The 17,891-nt window shown below is 44.7% G+C and overlaps 5 protein-coding genes across 5 annotated transcripts; 4 read left to right on the top strand and 1 right to left on the bottom strand.

Annotated features, from left to right (window-relative positions):
- Positions 1 to 348: 348 nt before the first annotated feature.
- On the top strand, positions 349 to 10,198 carry L199_002011 (uncharacterized protein; the record flags this gene model as incomplete). Its single annotated transcript, XM_064887761.1, has 11 exons — positions 349 to 589; positions 644 to 1,656; positions 1,710 to 3,287; positions 3,359 to 6,556; positions 6,656 to 7,284; positions 7,336 to 7,720; positions 7,790 to 8,902; positions 9,011 to 9,222; positions 9,304 to 9,631; positions 9,701 to 10,106; positions 10,179 to 10,198. The coding sequence occupies 11 exons, from the start codon at positions 349 to 351 to the stop codon at positions 10,196 to 10,198; spliced, it is 9,123 nt and encodes a 3,040-aa protein (XP_064743833.1).
- A 262-nt stretch (positions 10,199 to 10,460) lies between these two features.
- On the bottom strand, positions 10,461 to 11,990 carry L199_002010 (uncharacterized protein; the record flags this gene model as incomplete). The annotated part of the gene is made up of 9 exons (XM_064887760.1): positions 10,461 to 10,642; positions 10,776 to 11,027; positions 11,143 to 11,309; positions 11,408 to 11,523; positions 11,590 to 11,675; positions 11,733 to 11,747; positions 11,810 to 11,836; positions 11,905 to 11,920; positions 11,988 to 11,990. 9 exons carry the CDS (start codon positions 11,988 to 11,990, stop codon positions 10,461 to 10,463), a joined length of 864 nt encoding a protein of 287 aa, XP_064743832.1.
- Positions 11,991 to 12,311: 321 nt separating this feature from the next.
- On the top strand, positions 12,312 to 12,887 carry L199_002009 (uncharacterized protein; the record flags this gene model as incomplete). Its single annotated transcript, XM_064887759.1, has 1 exon — positions 12,312 to 12,887. The coding sequence occupies one exon, from the start codon at positions 12,312 to 12,314 to the stop codon at positions 12,885 to 12,887; it is 576 nt and encodes a 191-aa protein (XP_064743831.1).
- Positions 12,888 to 14,774: 1,887 nt separating this feature from the next.
- On the top strand, positions 14,775 to 15,383 carry L199_002008 (uncharacterized protein; the record flags this gene model as incomplete). The annotated part of the gene is made up of 1 exon (XM_064887758.1): positions 14,775 to 15,383. The coding sequence occupies one exon, from the start codon at positions 14,775 to 14,777 to the stop codon at positions 15,381 to 15,383; it is 609 nt and encodes a 202-aa protein (XP_064743830.1).
- A 476-nt stretch (positions 15,384 to 15,859) lies between these two features.
- L199_002007 (cell differentiation protein rcd1) lies at positions 15,860 to 17,751 on the top strand (the record flags this gene model as incomplete). The annotated part of the gene is made up of 5 exons (XM_064887757.1): positions 15,860 to 16,604; positions 16,790 to 16,945; positions 16,998 to 17,104; positions 17,225 to 17,514; positions 17,613 to 17,751. 5 exons carry the CDS (start codon positions 15,860 to 15,862, stop codon positions 17,749 to 17,751), a joined length of 1,437 nt encoding a protein of 478 aa, XP_064743829.1.
- Positions 17,752 to 17,891: the final 140 nt, after the last annotated feature.

The raw sequence follows: 17,891 nt of genomic DNA, 5'->3' as shown, positions 1-17,891 counted from the left end.
TACATGACGCGCACTGTTCGCACTGTTCGCACTGTTCGCCCGGTTGACTGGACTATAACTTACAACACTGAACGGAATCAATTTATTCCTGCTACAGGTTCGGCTCAAGTTGAATACCGAAGGTTCACTCTTGTGTTCACTCTATTTCACTCATTTCATTCTCCAAAATATCTCTTCGTCCTTCCTCTCACAGACCATATATCTAGTGAACAGTTACCACAATAGAGGAAGGTGGCCTTCTGGGTGGGTAATAAGGACGACCATAGAAACTCCCATTGTTCACCCTGTCACACATCTCGACACCACACAGATCCCCCTCCGCATCCTGATGATACCCACACCTCCACCATGAACACCGTCCAAGGTCTGCAGACCGCTCTCCGACTAACTACCTCGGATAAGATCAAAGATCGTACTCAAGGGATAGAGCTGGTCAGAGAGATATTCAGTAACAGAGAAAACCTGAATGCATTCGGAGAAACAGCTAGGAAAGAAGGTGGTGCAGCATGGATAGCATTCTATCAATGTTTGTTTCAGACGGTGGTGATGGAGAAGAAACTCGTTGTGAAACCTGGTGCTACATCTACCGGTGAGTCAGTATTCATTCTGATCAAGCTCATTTGGCTGATTTGACTTGCCATAGCCGACAAACGACTAGCTGATTCTATTTCCCTCATTCGATGGATGGCCGAAAGGACAGTTCATATGATATCGAAGAAACCTTTTCTGGTACTGTTCAATCATATGACAAGGTTATTGGTATTCTCGAATCAAATATTCCCTCCTGCAGCTTTAGATTACACCAAAGCCTTGCGGACGCTGTTGAGCTATCCACCTCATTTGGAAAGTCTCGATCAAACAAGCTGGAAGATACTGATGAACATATGTTGGTCAGCTGTATTAGGAGATGAAGTAGTGATTGATGATGCCTGGGAAGATGGAGACCTTGAAGAAGAGGAAGATAGAAATGGAGGAATGGATATCGACGGCTACTCCACTCAAGTTGGATCTTCGAGGCGAAACGGTCGATCTACCATATCCCAAATCAATACCGAGCTTCTCACCCTCATCCCCATCCTTCTCTCGTCATCGGCAGCACCTCTTATACCACCTTTACCGTCTAAGGACAACCTGATTGCCCCCATCGAAAAACCTGGCTATACCCTTTTACTCAAGATACATCGTTTCTTCAATCAATACCCTACCGAGACCTCGGCACACCTGTCAGTATTTCGTTCACTCAATATTTTATTGACAGAGCTCGAATTGAATTGTCGGGACGACACACTCTCAGCTGGACTGAAACTACTGCCTCAACTTGTCTCGCTATGGGGTACCAGAAACAAAGCTTTGAGAGAACAGATATTGATATCTATTCGCATGTTACTACCGTTTGTCACCCATAAAACTCTGGTGGAGAATAAACATGCGACCGGAGTCAGAGATACGCTGGAGAAGCTTATGGATGGTCTGTCGAGGGAAACGATCAACAAGTGGGGGATAGAGGCCCTTGACATTGGGGTATTAAGGTTAAAATCGTCGCAATCCATGGACGGACCATTCGGATTACGAGGTATAGGAGCTGGATTTGACTTCAGTCATGAACATGCTATGACCTGGGCAGTATTGGAACTTTATACGGATACGTCTCTTTATGTAAGTTGGCTTCATCTAACGATGATGACAGTTCCGTTGATACAACGATGCAGTTATACGAATCACAATCACTCTCACATCCAGCAACTCCCACTCGAAACAATGGCCCCTCGAAGCGTCGGAGGACCGAGAACAATATTAATTCTCTCATCTCTTCCGCTCGATTAGGTACAGTCAAGAATCGCCTTCTGGCCTTACAAGTCATCATCTTCCTCTGCAACAGACATCTCAGTAAACTCCACAACGAAGCTCAGCTGGAGATACGGCGTACAATGCTGGATCTACTAGATGAAGACGACGAACAACTTCAATCATGGACATTTGTGGGATTATCTATCCTTGCAAAGATATCCCATGAATATCTCCAAACAGATCAGATGGAGAGCAAGTCTCTACTTGATTCACCTTCTTCACGACTAGCTCAGAAGAAGTCCGAAGAGACTGATTGGAAGAAAGTATGGTCCTATGCCATTCGTAAATCATCGAACTCCAACGTTTGTCGGACTGCATGTCACGCAGCGTATACGCTCCTTCAGGTCGACAAATTAGATTGGGCCCAAGCTATCAAGGATATCCACTCTTTACTTCGAAACGTTGATATTCAAGGTCCAGTATTTCCTTACGACTCGGTTTGTGCCTTACTCTCTCTCGCGCTCGAAATGGCAACATCGGACGTACGACTGTACGCCTTGGGACTGGAAAATAAGGTACTGAGCTGGTTAGAAAAATGCGGTCTCGTGGAGGGACCCAGAGGGACTTCCAGAATGGAGCAGCAAACCTCAGCGGATATCCTTCGTCTTTTCGCGTCGATATCTGGATTTCATCATCATCCCCTTCGCGATATCACTACCGAGGAGGTTTTACCTGATGCTGTGATCGTCGATCGGATACTGGAAAAAACCAAGACTAAGCCTATACGGGATTTTCTTCTCTATGGCACTTTCCCACAAGAAAAAGTGAAAAACGGTGACACCGATCAGTCGACGGAGTCATATCCGCAAGCCATCGGATTGGAATCACTCGACGAACGAGCAAGAAGGATATCAACGTTTCTTTCCTCCAAGCTGTCAGCATTGGCTACGGACTGGGAGAGTATCGGAGGGGCAGCCGTCCCTGCCGAAAGAATCAGGAGATATGTGGACCTCATAGTCATCGCCTTATCCTTCCAAGCTACTATACAGCTCAATGGAAGTGTTCCTGATTCCGATTGTGTTCATTCAGCTATTCGACTGTTGACAGCTATTCAATCGACTTTTCTTTCAAACGGGTACAGCATTCCTGCCCAGCACTTGATCTGGAGAGGTCTTGAACCGCTCGTCCACTCAACAATCCCACGGGAGGATGACTGGCCGCTATTAATTCAGCCAGATACACAATCCGGTATCAGACAGGACCTTCTTCCGACTTCTCGTTACGATACGCCAATCACCTCTTCTGTAGGTGACAGAAACATCGTGAACGGATCGAAAACAGAATCAGGATCTGGACCGTCTCAAACACTTGGTCTACCAAGTCAAATACCCCTCAGTGGAAGCTATAATCTCCCACCCACACCTGTCACACCGAGTCAGTCTATAATCAATCGTCCTGCACCACATCGTTTGGTCAATCAGATATGGTTGTTACCCACGGTGAGTCATACATGTCGGATATTTTACAATGTTGTGACTGTTTTTGACCCTTTGACTCGTCTCCTCTATAGGTTTCTGCCGCTCTTAAGGACATCTTTAGCCTCTGTCTGCAACTAGTCAGCAATCTGAACGCCGCCACCAACGGCAATAGTGCACCTGCTCCCGGTCATATTGAGGACGACGACTTCGGCGAGATCAGGAATGTCGAGACCGATGCCATGCCGCTCTCTAAAGAGGCTATAGAGTGTCAGCGCACTTCAGCTTCTTTGCTCAACACAGCTATCGCATTAAGATTGAAAGGCTATATGCTGGTATCCAACCTACAGAAACCATATAAAGATCCTCAGCTGGTCAATGCTCTACTAGTAACGGAAGGATCAAGATTTCTGGAGATCGGGAAAGCCCTTTGCGTGGCTGTCAACAACAGGTGGCTTCGCTTAGGTGGAGATGCTGTTGAGCTAGTCATGGACGCTCTAGAAGAGATGCTCAGATCCTATGCGTATTCTAGAGATACAGGCTTGTTAAGTCTATGCTTGGCATTTATCAGATGTTCCATGCCAGTATGGTTAGACGTTGATGGATTCAAGTCGGATGTCGGAGAAAGAGCAATACATCTAGTCTGCTACTTCGCTTCAAGAATTGATAAGGGGACCATCACCTCTTGGAAAGTCAAGATGGGGATGCTACGCTTCCTAGATGAATTCTTACATTACGATTTAGCCAAAGACTTGTGGCTACAAGGCATGCAGGATCACGTCGAAACGGATGAAGAAGCGGAAAATTCCGATCCTTTAGCTTACTTATCTGGATCATTACTGGATGTCGACGCAAGAGTGAGGCTCAGAGCTGTTACTTCGGCTTCCTCAGTCTTTTATCGACCTATTCTACCTCTCGATCAACATTTCGCTTTCTACTTCCAAGTGTTGAATAAACAACCTGGCGACGACAAGCATTTCGATTCTTTCGTATCTCATACTCTATGGAAGCTGAACTGCTGTATCGCGACCGCTCAACAAAGATCAGCAGCGGTATTTCACCTTTACGAGATCCCTTCTATCACCTCGGCTTACAACGGTCACCTTCAATCCGGATTGGAGGCTGTTTCTTGTCGACTCGGACTATCTTCCATATCCGAGCTATATCTCCCGTATGCGATAGTCATCATTCGAAGTCAATTACTTGGTAATCAACTAGCTATGAAAATCCCACATCGATTATACGGATTCCCCACGAGAAAAGCCTACTCTCATGCCTGCTTGCAACAAGTGGGGCCATTCATGCTAGCGGAAGGGTATATCGATTTCTACACATCAGCTTGCGAAGCTTCTGGGATCCCTATTGAAGATAGTATCGACCAAGCTTTCCCTTCTACAGCTGCTATAATGTACTCTAAAGTTTTCAACCCTGACACCGCTACCAAACAATCCGTCCAGGATGTTGTGGAGATATTAAGCAACTTACCCGGAGGCGATAATAAGAAAGGGCTTAATAAAAAGCTAGACTCATCGATCGATAGAATAGCAGCGCATCTTTGGGAATTATTAGATCTCCAACTTTCCACAAATGAAATCGCGGTTGTTCTCAACGAAATGACACCTGACCAATCAGCCGGGACTCTATTCTTGGAATTGATGACGAACGATACTCTGCCGATCGCTAATACAGCTATAGACCCTTTCGCTGCTGCTCAAAACATCATCGCCGCTTATCAGTATCTAAAGAAACAAAATTCCCTCTCAACCGTCAAAATGGTTTTCAACGCAAACATTCGACTTACCAGTAAAATAAACAATGTGTTCCTCGTGAGTGAACAACGAAGGTCCCTGCGGTCTCTCTCGCTACTTGTGGTCCTGCATCCGAAAGAGTTTCAAGATTCGACTATCTTACAAGCATTTCTCAGAGAAATGCTCGCTATCTTACCTCAACCTGATATTTGCGGGATCGCTTTATCAATGGTCGCTTGGGGATTTAGGCAGCTCAACTCGCTCCAAGGCTCCATATCAAATTTGACTGATTTGTTTGTCCAACTTGGTTTCGCTCGAATAGCTTTGAGTGAAACTTCAGTGTCGGGTAGGGAAGTGGGAGATGGACTAGAGGACTGGATAATCCAAAGTGCTCGAATATGGACGAACAACGAGAATACGAAAGTGGCCTTCCAGACGGCTCTGGCATTATGGCCTGAAACACTTCGAGGGAAAATGACAGAACCGTATTCCCCTTTTTATACTGATTTAGTGAATCTCAGCAAGAGTAAAACAATGAAGAATGCTGGAGAGCTGTGTAAACAGTATTTACAAGTTATCAAAACAGGTACGAAACCTGAGGCTATCGAGACCTTCGTCCAGTCCCTATTTTGGCATCTGAAAGGCAAATTAATGGAGAATTCAGACACGGATGGTATCAATGCTTTCCTAGAGATACTCTACTTGGCAAATGGTCAAATTCGTGCGCCACCTCTAGATTCGATGAAATTATTCTCGAGTTACAAGAACAGTAACATCACTATCAGCTCGAGTAAGCAGATCAAGGATCCCGAGGCTACTTTGCGCTCTTCGATAGTGCAGGAAGTTGCTAGACTTATAGACGAGCCGAGCCATCAGACTAGGTCAATAGCTTATAAAGCTCTACAAGGGATGTTACCAATGATCGAAGATTTAGTATCCTCCTCTTTTTTACCAACCAATGTACTCGGTCAGATATCGGCGCTTACTCCCATCCACATTCCACTCAATAACAGTGATTACCCGACGTTGGATGAAAGTATAAATCAGGTGGGATGGATCAAGTATTCCAGATCAGCAGATCATTGGTGTCGAGAGTTAGTCAAAGTGCTCTGTCAGGTAGTATCAACCGATGATCGATTTTATCAATCGCTCGAACCACTTCTCAACTCATCGACCGTCTCGTTAAGATTTTTACTTCCCCACCTGATTCAAGCTTCCTTAACGTGTGGAGCATCAATTCATCCTGAAATACCCTTTCAACGATCAAAGATTCTCTCGGCGCATTTCAGCTTGATTATTCAGTGGCCATCAGCTAGCTTAGGTACGATACACTCTATCATCGATACGATACTCCATCTAAGACATTTCCAACCGCATTATCGAAATGGAGAATTGGGATATAATGCTTGGTTGGAAATTGATTATGTCCTCCTTAGTGAGGCTGCGGTGAAGTGCGGTGCGTATGCTACGGCTTTGTTGTTTTTGGAGCTGGCCAGGGATCAAGAAGGAGGTGGAGTCGAAGATGACGACAAGAGGGTTCAGAAGGTGAGTTAGCATCTACCCTTATGATCATCGGTAACAGAACCTCCCTGTTTCTGGTGAAATCATGATCTTTGTGGGATTGCACTGATCTGGTATTCTTAGATTATGTACGAAATATACAGCAATGTCGAAGATCCCGATGGTTTCTACGGTATCCAAAATCACGACGTGCGAGATGCCCTTCTCCGGAGATTAGAGCACGAAGGACAATCTCAACGGGCTTTCGGCTGGAATGGAGCATTTATCGAAGCTGCTTCCTCTAACTCCTCCAATACCTTCTTACCGGCTCTACACAACCTGCATTCCTTCGGATTCAATCGCTTGGCAAGTTCGATGACATCCCAGACTCGACAAGAAGGTGTAGATGAAGATCCATTTTTCCTTGAATTAGCTTGGAGGACAGGTGATTGGGACTTACCGATGAGTGAGCAGCTTTCAAGAACGCCTCAAGGTAGTCTCTATTCTGCGTTACGAGCTGTTCATAGAGAACGAGATACACAAGCTGCTCTCAAGATAGTCAACGAGTCTATCAAGGTCGAGGTAGACCGCTTGAGTGGATTAGGGATGGAAAGAATGGCTCAGATCAAGAGGACCACGACGAACTTGCTCTGCTTGAGAGAAGCGGCACATTGGTTGGATAATGATTTTCAGTCATCACTCGAGAACGCTGCGAGTAATGTTGGGGGCATTGCTCAGGTACTTGGATTCGCTAATGTCGATAAATCGTTTGAGTGAGTTACTTGATCTATACGGGACGAGACAAGTGTTGATGTGATGTTTAGCTTTACCAACGCCGAACGTCTAACGGCAACTCAGCTATCGCTCCTTCACTCTGGTCGACAAAGAGAAAGTAAAAATACCTTGGGTGATTTACTTAGTCCGAAAGCTGAACTTCTTGCTTCTCTGGAAAAATCCTGCCATCTCCGACTTGCTGAAATGGCCAAGAACGATGATAATATCCAAGCTTCGGTCAATGCCATTACGGCTGTCCAACAATTGGAAATGGGTAGAACACCTTCAGATGAAGCTCAAGATGCGTTCAGTCAAGTATTATGGGCTCAGAACGAACATGGTCTGGCGATTCAACATGCTCGAGATCTAGTACATGAAGTGCAGAGCAGGAAACCTGCTAATCCCGGTAGATTAGCTGTTTTGTATGGTCGGATTGTGAGCCAATCATATCTCTCTATCAATGTTTCATGTACTAGACTGACTGATGAAAATTTCGGATTTTAGGCTCATTGGACCGATCTAGCTAAACTCAAAGCTGCAACCGAAATCAAAAGTATATTTGACGATGCTTGGAAGCTAGCTTTTCATAGCAAGATACCCAATGCCGAACAAGCTAAAATCTACTACGAATATGCGTGTTTCGCCGATAATCATTATACCAACTTGTCAAAATCGTCTGAACTCGAAAGGCTCAAGTCGTATCGTGAGAGACGAGCTCAAGAATCACATATTCTAGGATCGTCCAAATCAAGCTCAAGGAGAGAAAGTACTTCACGACCCTCCAAGGCTGCTCAAGAGGATCAAGAAGATGAGAAAGTCATCAAAGGCTTGGAGAGCGAACTACTAGCATACATCAAGATGGCGTTACGGATGTACGCTCAAGCATTGGCTTTATCGGACGCTCACGATGATTCCATCACTCAATTGGTCTCATTATGGTTACAGCACGATGAGAGCGAAGAGATCAATGATTCTTTCAAAGGGACATTGAACCGTATACCATCGTATAAATTCGTGTTCCTCGGACCTCAATTAGCAGCGAGATTATATCGACCCACTATACCTACCAAATTCAATGCGAATTTGAATGGACTGTTGTTGAAGATGAGTAAAGAGCATCCTTATCATATTTTATATCAGGTCATAACACTAGCTCATGGAGTATCACCCCCGAGCTCGGCAAGAAGGAAATCTACCGATGCTGAGAATCAGGGCCGTGGACCGGCGGCATTAGAAATCTTAAATGTGTTGGCCGGGTCGAAAGACACTTTGGCTCATCAAGCTGCGAAACAGATGAAGATCTTCGTGGTGGCGTCGGTGAATTGGTCGAGATATGAAGAGAGATCACAATCTCAATCGTCCTCTGATAATGGCGGTGGAAGTAGGAAACCAAAAGCCGGGTCTCAATATAATTTACCCACCAATTGTCCTCTTAAACATCTAACCAATCTACGTATACCTATTGCGACCAGCTCTATCCCCATCGATAAAAGTTTGGCATATACGGACATACCTACTCTGCAGAGGTACGGGTCGACGTATATGATTGCTGGTGGTGTACATAGACCGAAGATTATGAGGGTATATGATACGAATAATAAACAGCATCAGCAGCTGGTGAGTAGCGCCGTCCAAATCAATAGCTCGATTTAAGGCTTTTGCGGCTTCCCTTGGTCAGGATGGCAGAACGGGGAGTATATGCTGATCTTCGGTTCCCTTCCGCAGTTCAAAGCGGAAGATGAAGTACGACAAGATGCAGTGATGGAACAGGTATTCACCATGACGAATGATCTCCTCATCAGAGATAGACAGGCGAAAGCGAGAAATCTCAGATTTAGAACATACAATGTTGTTCCCTTACCTGAGAGGACTGGTATCATCGAGTTCGTAGAGGGTACAAGAGGGATTGGAGAGTGGTTAAAACCGGCTCATATGAAGTGAGTTTGTGTTCATCTTGTCATACATACAATTGACTTGAAGAGCGGTTATCGATTGTTTACGAATTGTGATTGTGACAGGTATCGACAAGGAATAGACATTTCCCCAGCGGAATTTCAAGCGAAAATATCCAAGATCCAAGATCGAGATCCGAAATCCGCCGATTTACCGAAGAAATACCAAGAATGTATGACCCAATTCAAACCTGTTTTAAGGCATTTCTTCGTTGAGAGACATAAAGATCCAATGGCATGGTTCACCATGAAATTGAATTATTCAAGATCGGTAGCTGTGACTAGTATAGTGGGGTGGATGGTCGGGCTGGGCGATAGACATTGTAGTAATATTTTGATTGATCAGGTTACTGGGGAGTTGGTGCATATTGATTTTGGGATTGTCTTCGAGGATGTGAGTGGGCCGGAGTGGGCTGATCTCTTCAACTGCTGACATCAGCTGATTGTTTTCAATTGTCTATAGGGCCGAAAACTTCGTATACCCGAAAAAGTTCCATTCCGACTAACCAACGATATCGTCGATGGACTTGGAATAACAGGTATAGAAGGAACTTTCCGACGATGTTCTGAACATACCCTTAGAGTACTACGTACTTCGTCATCACTCATCCTTACGGTGTTAGAAGTATTCAAGAACGATCCGTTATACGCTTGGGCAGGTGATCCAGATAAATTACAAAGAGCTCAAGGAGGATTGGCATTACCCATCGGAGAATTGATAATGCACGATGCGAATGTGAAAGAAAAAGCTGATAGGGTGTTGAATAAAATTAAGAACAAATTGGGAACGGGGTTGAGCGTAGAGTATACGGTTAATATGCTGATTCAGGAGGCTAGGGATGTAGAGCATCTGGCGAGAATATATCACGGTGAGTAACAAGATGGCTCTTACTTGGTATGATTGTGATCATGAACGGAGGTGCTGATGTTGTTTTCGATAGGTTGGGCGGCATGGTTCTGAGTTGGGTAAAAAGCACGATGTAATGATATATGATATAGGATAACGAGTTTAGTTGTATTGTATGCGTTTATTCAGATGTTAGTAGTTATAATCAACCCGGTTAGGATATCCAGCACGCTATGCAGTACCCGTTATGTATGATCATTATCATCAGAATACAGTGATTTCGATCTTACCGATCAATCATTATCGTATATAAATTTAACATGCATCGATCACGAATCTACTGTATCATTCTTCTTCAACCTATGAGCATCACCATCTATGTACTGATAGCGACATTACCACCACCACCACCACCTGTACCTTCCATCGCACCCACCGCATCTTCAGCTGTACCTCCCAATTCCAAATCTCGAAGTAATGAATCTAATTCTGATGGTCGGTAAATCTTTGATAAGGGTTGTTTCGTCGTGGGATTAAGAGTCATCGTTGCGAATTCCACTATATAGTCCAATCCAAACCATGATATATCAGCCTCACTATTCTTCTTAGAGGTATAGAGTATAGTGTAAACTGAAGTGGTTGAGATAGACTGTGATTAAAGACATTCAGGGTTGATAGATCTTTAACTTACATTTCTCACTACTCAATTTGGTACTATCCATAGTCTTACTCATAACTTTCAAACATAACGATTTAGCTTCTTCCAAACTTAATTCCTCTTTATAATCCTGTTTCAAAAGACTGGTAGCTGAAGAATGATTCGATCCTATACATGTAGCTTTCCAACCTGAGTAATTACCCGATGGGTCAGATTGATATAGTTGGAAACCATAAATTGGATCCCAGCCCATGTAAAGTAAGGCTACACCGAAGGGACGGAGACCTAGAAATAACAAATAGATTAACATCGTACTTGTGACTTGAAACGACCAAGTAGATAAGTAGATATACAGGAAATGAAGATTGAAGCTTGACGATATTGGAGACGACTTGCTCACCTCCAAACTGTGTATAACCCTGTTTCATATCGCATAATCTCTGAACCAGCATTTCCACGGGGATATCTTCGTCGTAAGTGAATAAATGTTTTTGAGCGCTATTCCTAGCAAAGTTGACTAAGGAGTTGGCATCGGATGTGATACCTGCTAAACCAGCTAGGATGTTACTGCGATTGATCAAACATGGTTGATCAGCTTTGTCCTTATATGTCATACAAACAAAATTGATAGGAAAGCTGATATTTTTGTGGTTGATTTCACTTACTTGTTCAACAAGAAAATCTTCTCTCCTCCACCTCCCATCCAAGCTTCTGTACCTTCCCCTCCCATCTTTTCTCCTCCTGGTGCGAGTGATAAATCAAGTAATTTACCCGTCACTTTCTACAATCCCAAGAAACATGTCAGCTAGACTTCCCGAAAGACGAAGGAGAGCATTTGCTAGCTCACCTTCTCAGCGGCCATGGCTATTCCCTCTTTCGATAATACAGCTAAGACTGTACCTGCGTGAGAGATAGCTTCCATCGCATACTCGACTGGAATGATTGTCAGCTAGTACCAGGGATCGGTTATGTTCAGACTTCATAGCTTACCCTGGAAGAGACGACCTATAAACGATAGAAGTCAGCTTCAATGTCCCGTAAGATTTACCACAGTAGAGAAAGCTTACCTTCCGGTGAGAAGATGGTTGTTCGACCTGTAGTATCACAACATCGTTAGTTCACCTCCAGATGGACAAGCTCCAGGTTGATCTAGACAACATACTATCGTATCTTCGAGCCTGGATGTATTGACATATCAGCTATATTCTACAATCTCACCCGGACCAAGCAAGGCATCTGACTTACCATTATGTCTGCGTTTGATTCTAGGACGACGAAGAAGATATCCTGCAACACTCAACTATAGTCAGCATCTATAGAGGTTCAACGCTGGCGATGACGGTGATGATGATGATGCACCGATACTCAAAGAACAAGGACGCGTGTTGCCGGGTATTGAGACATGACGTGGCATAATCGATACCTGATCACCTGATCACCTGATGAGTCGGACATGGATCCAACCTTACTGGTAGTTTTCAAAAACCTCAACTTCCGAATCATCATCCGGATAGCATATGGGTTATAAGTAACAATCAAATATCAGAGGCTATCACTTGAAAAAGCAAGATGGGTCTTCACTGCTGCTCAAAACCATCCAGATCCACTTCCCGACCAATACCGCTGCTTCCAAAACGATTTCAACCGCAAAAAACGTACCCATTGCGAGGACGAGACTACTCCTCTTCGGAGGAGATCTTAGATCGGAATCAGCGGGCAGCGTTGGACGAGGTACACGCAATCGCTCGACGAATGTTCTTCACTGAAGCATCCAGACAGATCATAGGCGCTGCTCTACAATCCAAGTATGAAAATCAAGCTATACAATCTACGGATTTTTCTCCAGTCTCCGAGACCGAAGTAGAACATGTCATCCCGCCGATTGAACCCTTCGCACTGAAGATCGATAAGGAGTCTCATAGGATGTTGGAACGATGGAGCAAAGAATGTTGCTATCAGATAGTGGTTGATGGAGATTTGGATCCAGAAAATCGAGTAGCTCAAGGAAAGCGGCCCACATGGGCGGTGGTGGGACCGGATCAGATCATTCACTTACAACGAAGGGTGAGTACGTCTGCTGTGCTGAATCTGCCATGCCTCAATCCACTGTATACCATCAACAAAAGCAGACGAAAAGCACCTTAACTCTCTACATTTAATTTTCACTGGTGGTGTCCTTTTCCGAAGGTGAATGGTGAAGCAATGATGCTGGGTAGTAGCTGTTGATGTTATGAATTGAGGATGTACGGTGATTTGCTGTCCAAAGGATTTATTTCACTCTTTCACTGGTTGACGTGGTTTGAATTTTCTCATGCTTCATTTCGTGTTCGTGAACTGTGAACTGTGAATTCGGAGCTGACATTTTCGCCTCACCTCTCTCGCAGTTGGTCATCTCGTTGGGGCACGCCTATGCGATGAAGCAGGAAAGTGCTCTATTATGGAGCAAGCATGCTCTGCATGCTAGTGTCATCTTGTGTCATGAGTTCATGCACTCTATGAGGTGGTTCTTCGTAGGTTCTGACTGCCCCTGTGTTTATCGCAGCAAAGTCAAGAACTGACGTTGTTACCCCCTGTCGAATCTCTGGGGGATTGGTCACTGAGGTGATCGACCCGGCTTCCCGAAAGTCCGCCTTTAGGGGCGAGTCCGGCTTCTATTGGGAGCACTTCATGTTCTTTGGACGAGTGGAAGCTACCTTGGCTCTTGAAGAGAATATCTCTTACCGATACAAGGTGCGTACCTGATCCTACAGTTGTTCAGGCTTTCATGCTGATGGCATATGTACACAGAACCAAATCAATGGACTGATCATAGTGGATCAGTCCGAATATCGAGAATTCTGGGAGATCCCTAATGATGTCATGCTTGCTATCGTAAATGGTCAGTCGAGGTACGGAAAGGTTATCATACTGCTCGCTTACCCCAGAACGTAGCACACAAGGATTGGCCCTCGATATTTCCGCTAAGATACGATCCAGCGAGGCATATCATGCAATACGGTGATATGCCGCCACGATTGCGGCCAGACTCTAGCTCAGTGGTGCCAGCAGTAATCACGGATGAACAACCACCCGTCAGTATCCGCGAGAGTGTTGTCAAACATAACGTAACTGACTGTGATAGCTCAACAGATTCCTGGTCGTCCGCCATGGAGACACGAGCGACCGGATGTGGACCGTTGCGGGCATTCGGATATGCGTATCGTCCATATATGAACAACCAATCGACACCCTTCTGCTGCATATAATATATGCCAGCATGTCATACAGCATTCATCGTACTACCCCCGGCATACGCGTCTCCACCTATAATTCAGTTCATATCTACGGTATCTATTTTCTGTCAATTCCCACGCAAGTTCACTGGCTTCATCACTGGATTTTCCCAATTGTTGATAAAAGGAGGTTTAGAAGCGTTATATAGAGATTTCGAGTATCGGAGTTACCACAAGCCATGAAGAGGTGTGAAAATTAGGTGAGCTGGTTAATTTGGTCCTCCTTATCCAATTTCTGAGACCTACTCAATCTGTGCACAAGCGAATACTGATCATGCATGCCCAAAATCTATAGGAATGACTCGGCCTCTATCTCGGACGCGTAAGAACCATCGACCTTTTAAACCTCACACGTACCATTCAAGTTACCAAATGGTCTTCCCTTCTATCCTCTTTCCCCAATGCGACCATTATCAAACGTTATCGCGATATTCTCACTCGGCAATATACCTCTGCTGATCCCTCGTCGACATCGATATCCGAATACACTTATCCTTATTCATATGCTGAACATTTCACCCAGAGCAGTCAGGAGATACCGAAGGGAAGACCTGGGATACCCAAGTCGTAGAAACAGGTTAAACTTTTGAAATTGAATGCGTATAGCAAGGATTCCTGTGAGGACCAAAATAAAGGGGAAGAATGGAAACGAGCCTTGCTGAATAGAGTGAAAGAACTGGATAGTCCCTTGGAAGGCATATCGATTGACTTCCCTATACCAAATCGGGTCATATTGGAAGCACTCAAAGAAGTGAAGGAGATGGGATTGGGTACACCGAAAACGATATTACTCAAATCAAGTGATGAAGATCTTTTCGAATTGCTAAATCTAGTGTCGCCAACTATCACAAACTTAAACATCTGGATAAACATAACTCATGAGAACACTCAGATATGTCTACGGGAGGTTTTGTTCAAGATACCATGGAAGAAACTCAGATGTTTGAGGATATTCAATCTCTGCGTGAGAAGGTACGCTGCCTCTGATGGAGATCACCAACAAATCGAGGCGGAGGACGATCCAGGTAAATCATTCGATCCCGAAGAGTTAGGCGATCCGTATCACTCAGGAGAATTCCAAATGTTTAGTGAATTCAACTTACAGATCCTCTACCCACCGGATATGAGTGAAAATCAATTCGAACGTCAAATTCAATTAGACCTGGGACACCTCTCATCGTTGGCTAGATCCATGGTGAAGATACTAGGTTTGTTTACCTCGGCTGGATTGACGATAGGGTACAAGTCAGAGACAATGGATGATATAGTCAAGTCAAACATGTACTCCAGAAAGATGAATGATGGATTGTGGAATGAGATGAGTGTTATTAGGAAGAAACACTGGGATAAGAAGAAAAGACAACCATGAATTTGATAAAGCTGCTGATCAGGAAGCAATCGTGATGGCAACGTGGTGTCGATTTGATCTGCTGTCCACCTCGCCTTGTATAGTAGTGTATGTATTGGACATGTCGTGGGTTGCACGGTACATGTACATGTACACAATATATATGTGCAGGTTCACTGGGGAGATGAAGCGTGTGCCACAAAGCGGTAAATGCCGCTCATGACCAGTCACTGAGGAGAATCGCAACTCCGCGTGAAAGAGCAAGTAAGATGAGCTAACAACGTTGATGACAATTGACATCCTCTCTCTTTCTCTCTCCGCAATTACCAATAGATCGACAAAATCATCGTAAACAAATCATCGACATCCGTATCTTAGAGGGGAGGAGAGATTCAGGATCAGTGCGGAGCTCACCTCGATCAATCGCAGTACTATCACTCCATCTTCACCATCCAATAAATAAACCCCTTTGATATCCTATTCCGACTCCATTCATCATGTACGCACCTCACGCCCCACCTCACTTCCAGACCCATCTCCAACATCGACCACCCACTGCCCCTCCTACACCCGACTCAGACGCTCCTTCATGGTCGACGTCCATCCCTCCTCCTCCAGGTGTGAACGTCCCCTCGTCCAATGGGCCACCAGGTCCAGGATTCATGGGCGGACAGAACCTCTTACCTCCGAATGGAGCAGGTGGATTCATGTACAACGACACTCGTCGTTCTCAGCCTCAACCTCAGGGGTACGGCTACTCTCCAAGTGGAGCTTCACCTCTTGATGGAGGTGCATCCCAAAATACCAGAAGTCAGGGGCAAGGGCATACACCTCAATTATCGATATCTGCTACTGGTAATACATCAACTACACCTATTCCCTTGCCTGGGTCTACCAACCCCAACGCAGCAGGTGGTGGACCATTATTACCCCAGAACCTCGCTCAACACCTCAATAACCCTCCAGCACCCTCGACCACTCAGAATCAAGGCTCGAATCAGCAATTATCGCAGAATCAGTCAGCTCTACAGAATGCCTCGGGCGGTGCTGGAGCAGGAGCAGGTGGAAAAGTCTTATTGATGCCTAATGGAGCGCCACCACCGGCAGGAAGTGAAGAAGAGAAGATATATATATTGATAACGGAGTTGTTAGAACCTGAGACGAGGGAAGGGGCGTTATTGGAATTAAGTAAGAAGAGGGAGTTGTACGAGGATTTGGCTTTGGTACTATGGGGTGGATATGGTGAGTTCTTCGTATTTTAGATCCTTAAAGCTCCGTCTGTCCGATGTGGACAAAAAGATGTACGAATTAGAGCACGTCAAACGAGTTGGGATAGATCACATTATCACTCATACGAGAACATGAAAGACCGTTACACCTGTTCGATCAGCATGTTCAGCTAATACATACTCTATTTACACCACTAGGAATAATGTCATCTCTTCTCCTCGAGATTGTAGCCGTCTACCCAGCATTATCACCACCTTCATTGACTGCTCATGCATCCAACCGCGTATGTAACACTTTAGCATTACTGCAATGCGTTGCGAGTCATTCTGATACCAGAGCTTTGTTTCTCAATGGTAAGCTACTTCTGCGTTCTCTGCTTTACTCAGCTGACTAAATCTCTCGTAGCGCATATCCCTCTTTTCCTATATCCATTCTTGAATACTACGAGCAAGACTAGACCATTCGAGTATCTCAGATTGACTTCTTTGGGTGTCATCGGTGCTTTGGTCAAGGTAAGTCACATTTCGAGTCGTTCAAAACCACATCTCCTTAAATTTCAAGAGTCTCATACCTATCACTTTCGTCTATGCTACTGTAAATCGGCCAAGCTAATTCCCGTCTCACATACATAGCAAAACGACAACTCTGACGTTATCAACTTCCTTTTATCTACCGAAATCATTCCTCTGTGCTTGCGAATCATGGAAACCGGTTCCGAGCTCAGTAAGACAGTTGCGATCTTCATCGTTCAGAAAATTTTGGCGGATGATCTGGGATTGCAGTATATATGCCAGACGTACGAGAGGTTCTACGCTGTCGGAGCGGTACTGTCGAATATGGTGGATGCGCTTGTGGAGAGTCAGGCTGTGAGGTTGTTGAAGCATGTGGTTAGATGTTATTTGAGGATGAGCGATAATCCCAGGTGAGTTTGTAGCTCTGGTCTTGCAATGCAAGATTGGTGTTTCCACTTTGTCTCCTGGAACGTATCACTGATTCTTCCATTGGATTCAACTCAAATAGAGCAAGAGAGGCGCTTCGAGCATGTTTACCTAAAGCCCTTCAAGATAATACGTTCACTCCTCTTCTCAAAGGCGATATGGTCACTAAACGATGTTTGACGACGTTATTGATGAACCTCAATGATCGATCGGAGGGATAAAGCAGGAGAAGTAACAATAAAGACAATTTAGCCCAGGTCACCATCTATAGAATACACATAATACGAACAAGAAGAAGAATAACAAGAAGGACCATCCATACCTTGCACCATAATTCGAGATCAAATATTTCTGGCATTTT

The sequence above is a fragment of the Kwoniella botswanensis genome, chromosome 1 (genome assembly GCF_036426115.1).
Source record: "Kwoniella botswanensis chromosome 1, complete sequence".
NCBI classification, from domain to species: Eukaryota; Fungi; Basidiomycota; class Tremellomycetes; order Tremellales; family Cryptococcaceae; genus Kwoniella; species Kwoniella botswanensis.
The sequence above is the reverse complement of the archived record's forward strand: the minus strand, read 5'-3'. Positions and strand labels throughout refer to the sequence as shown.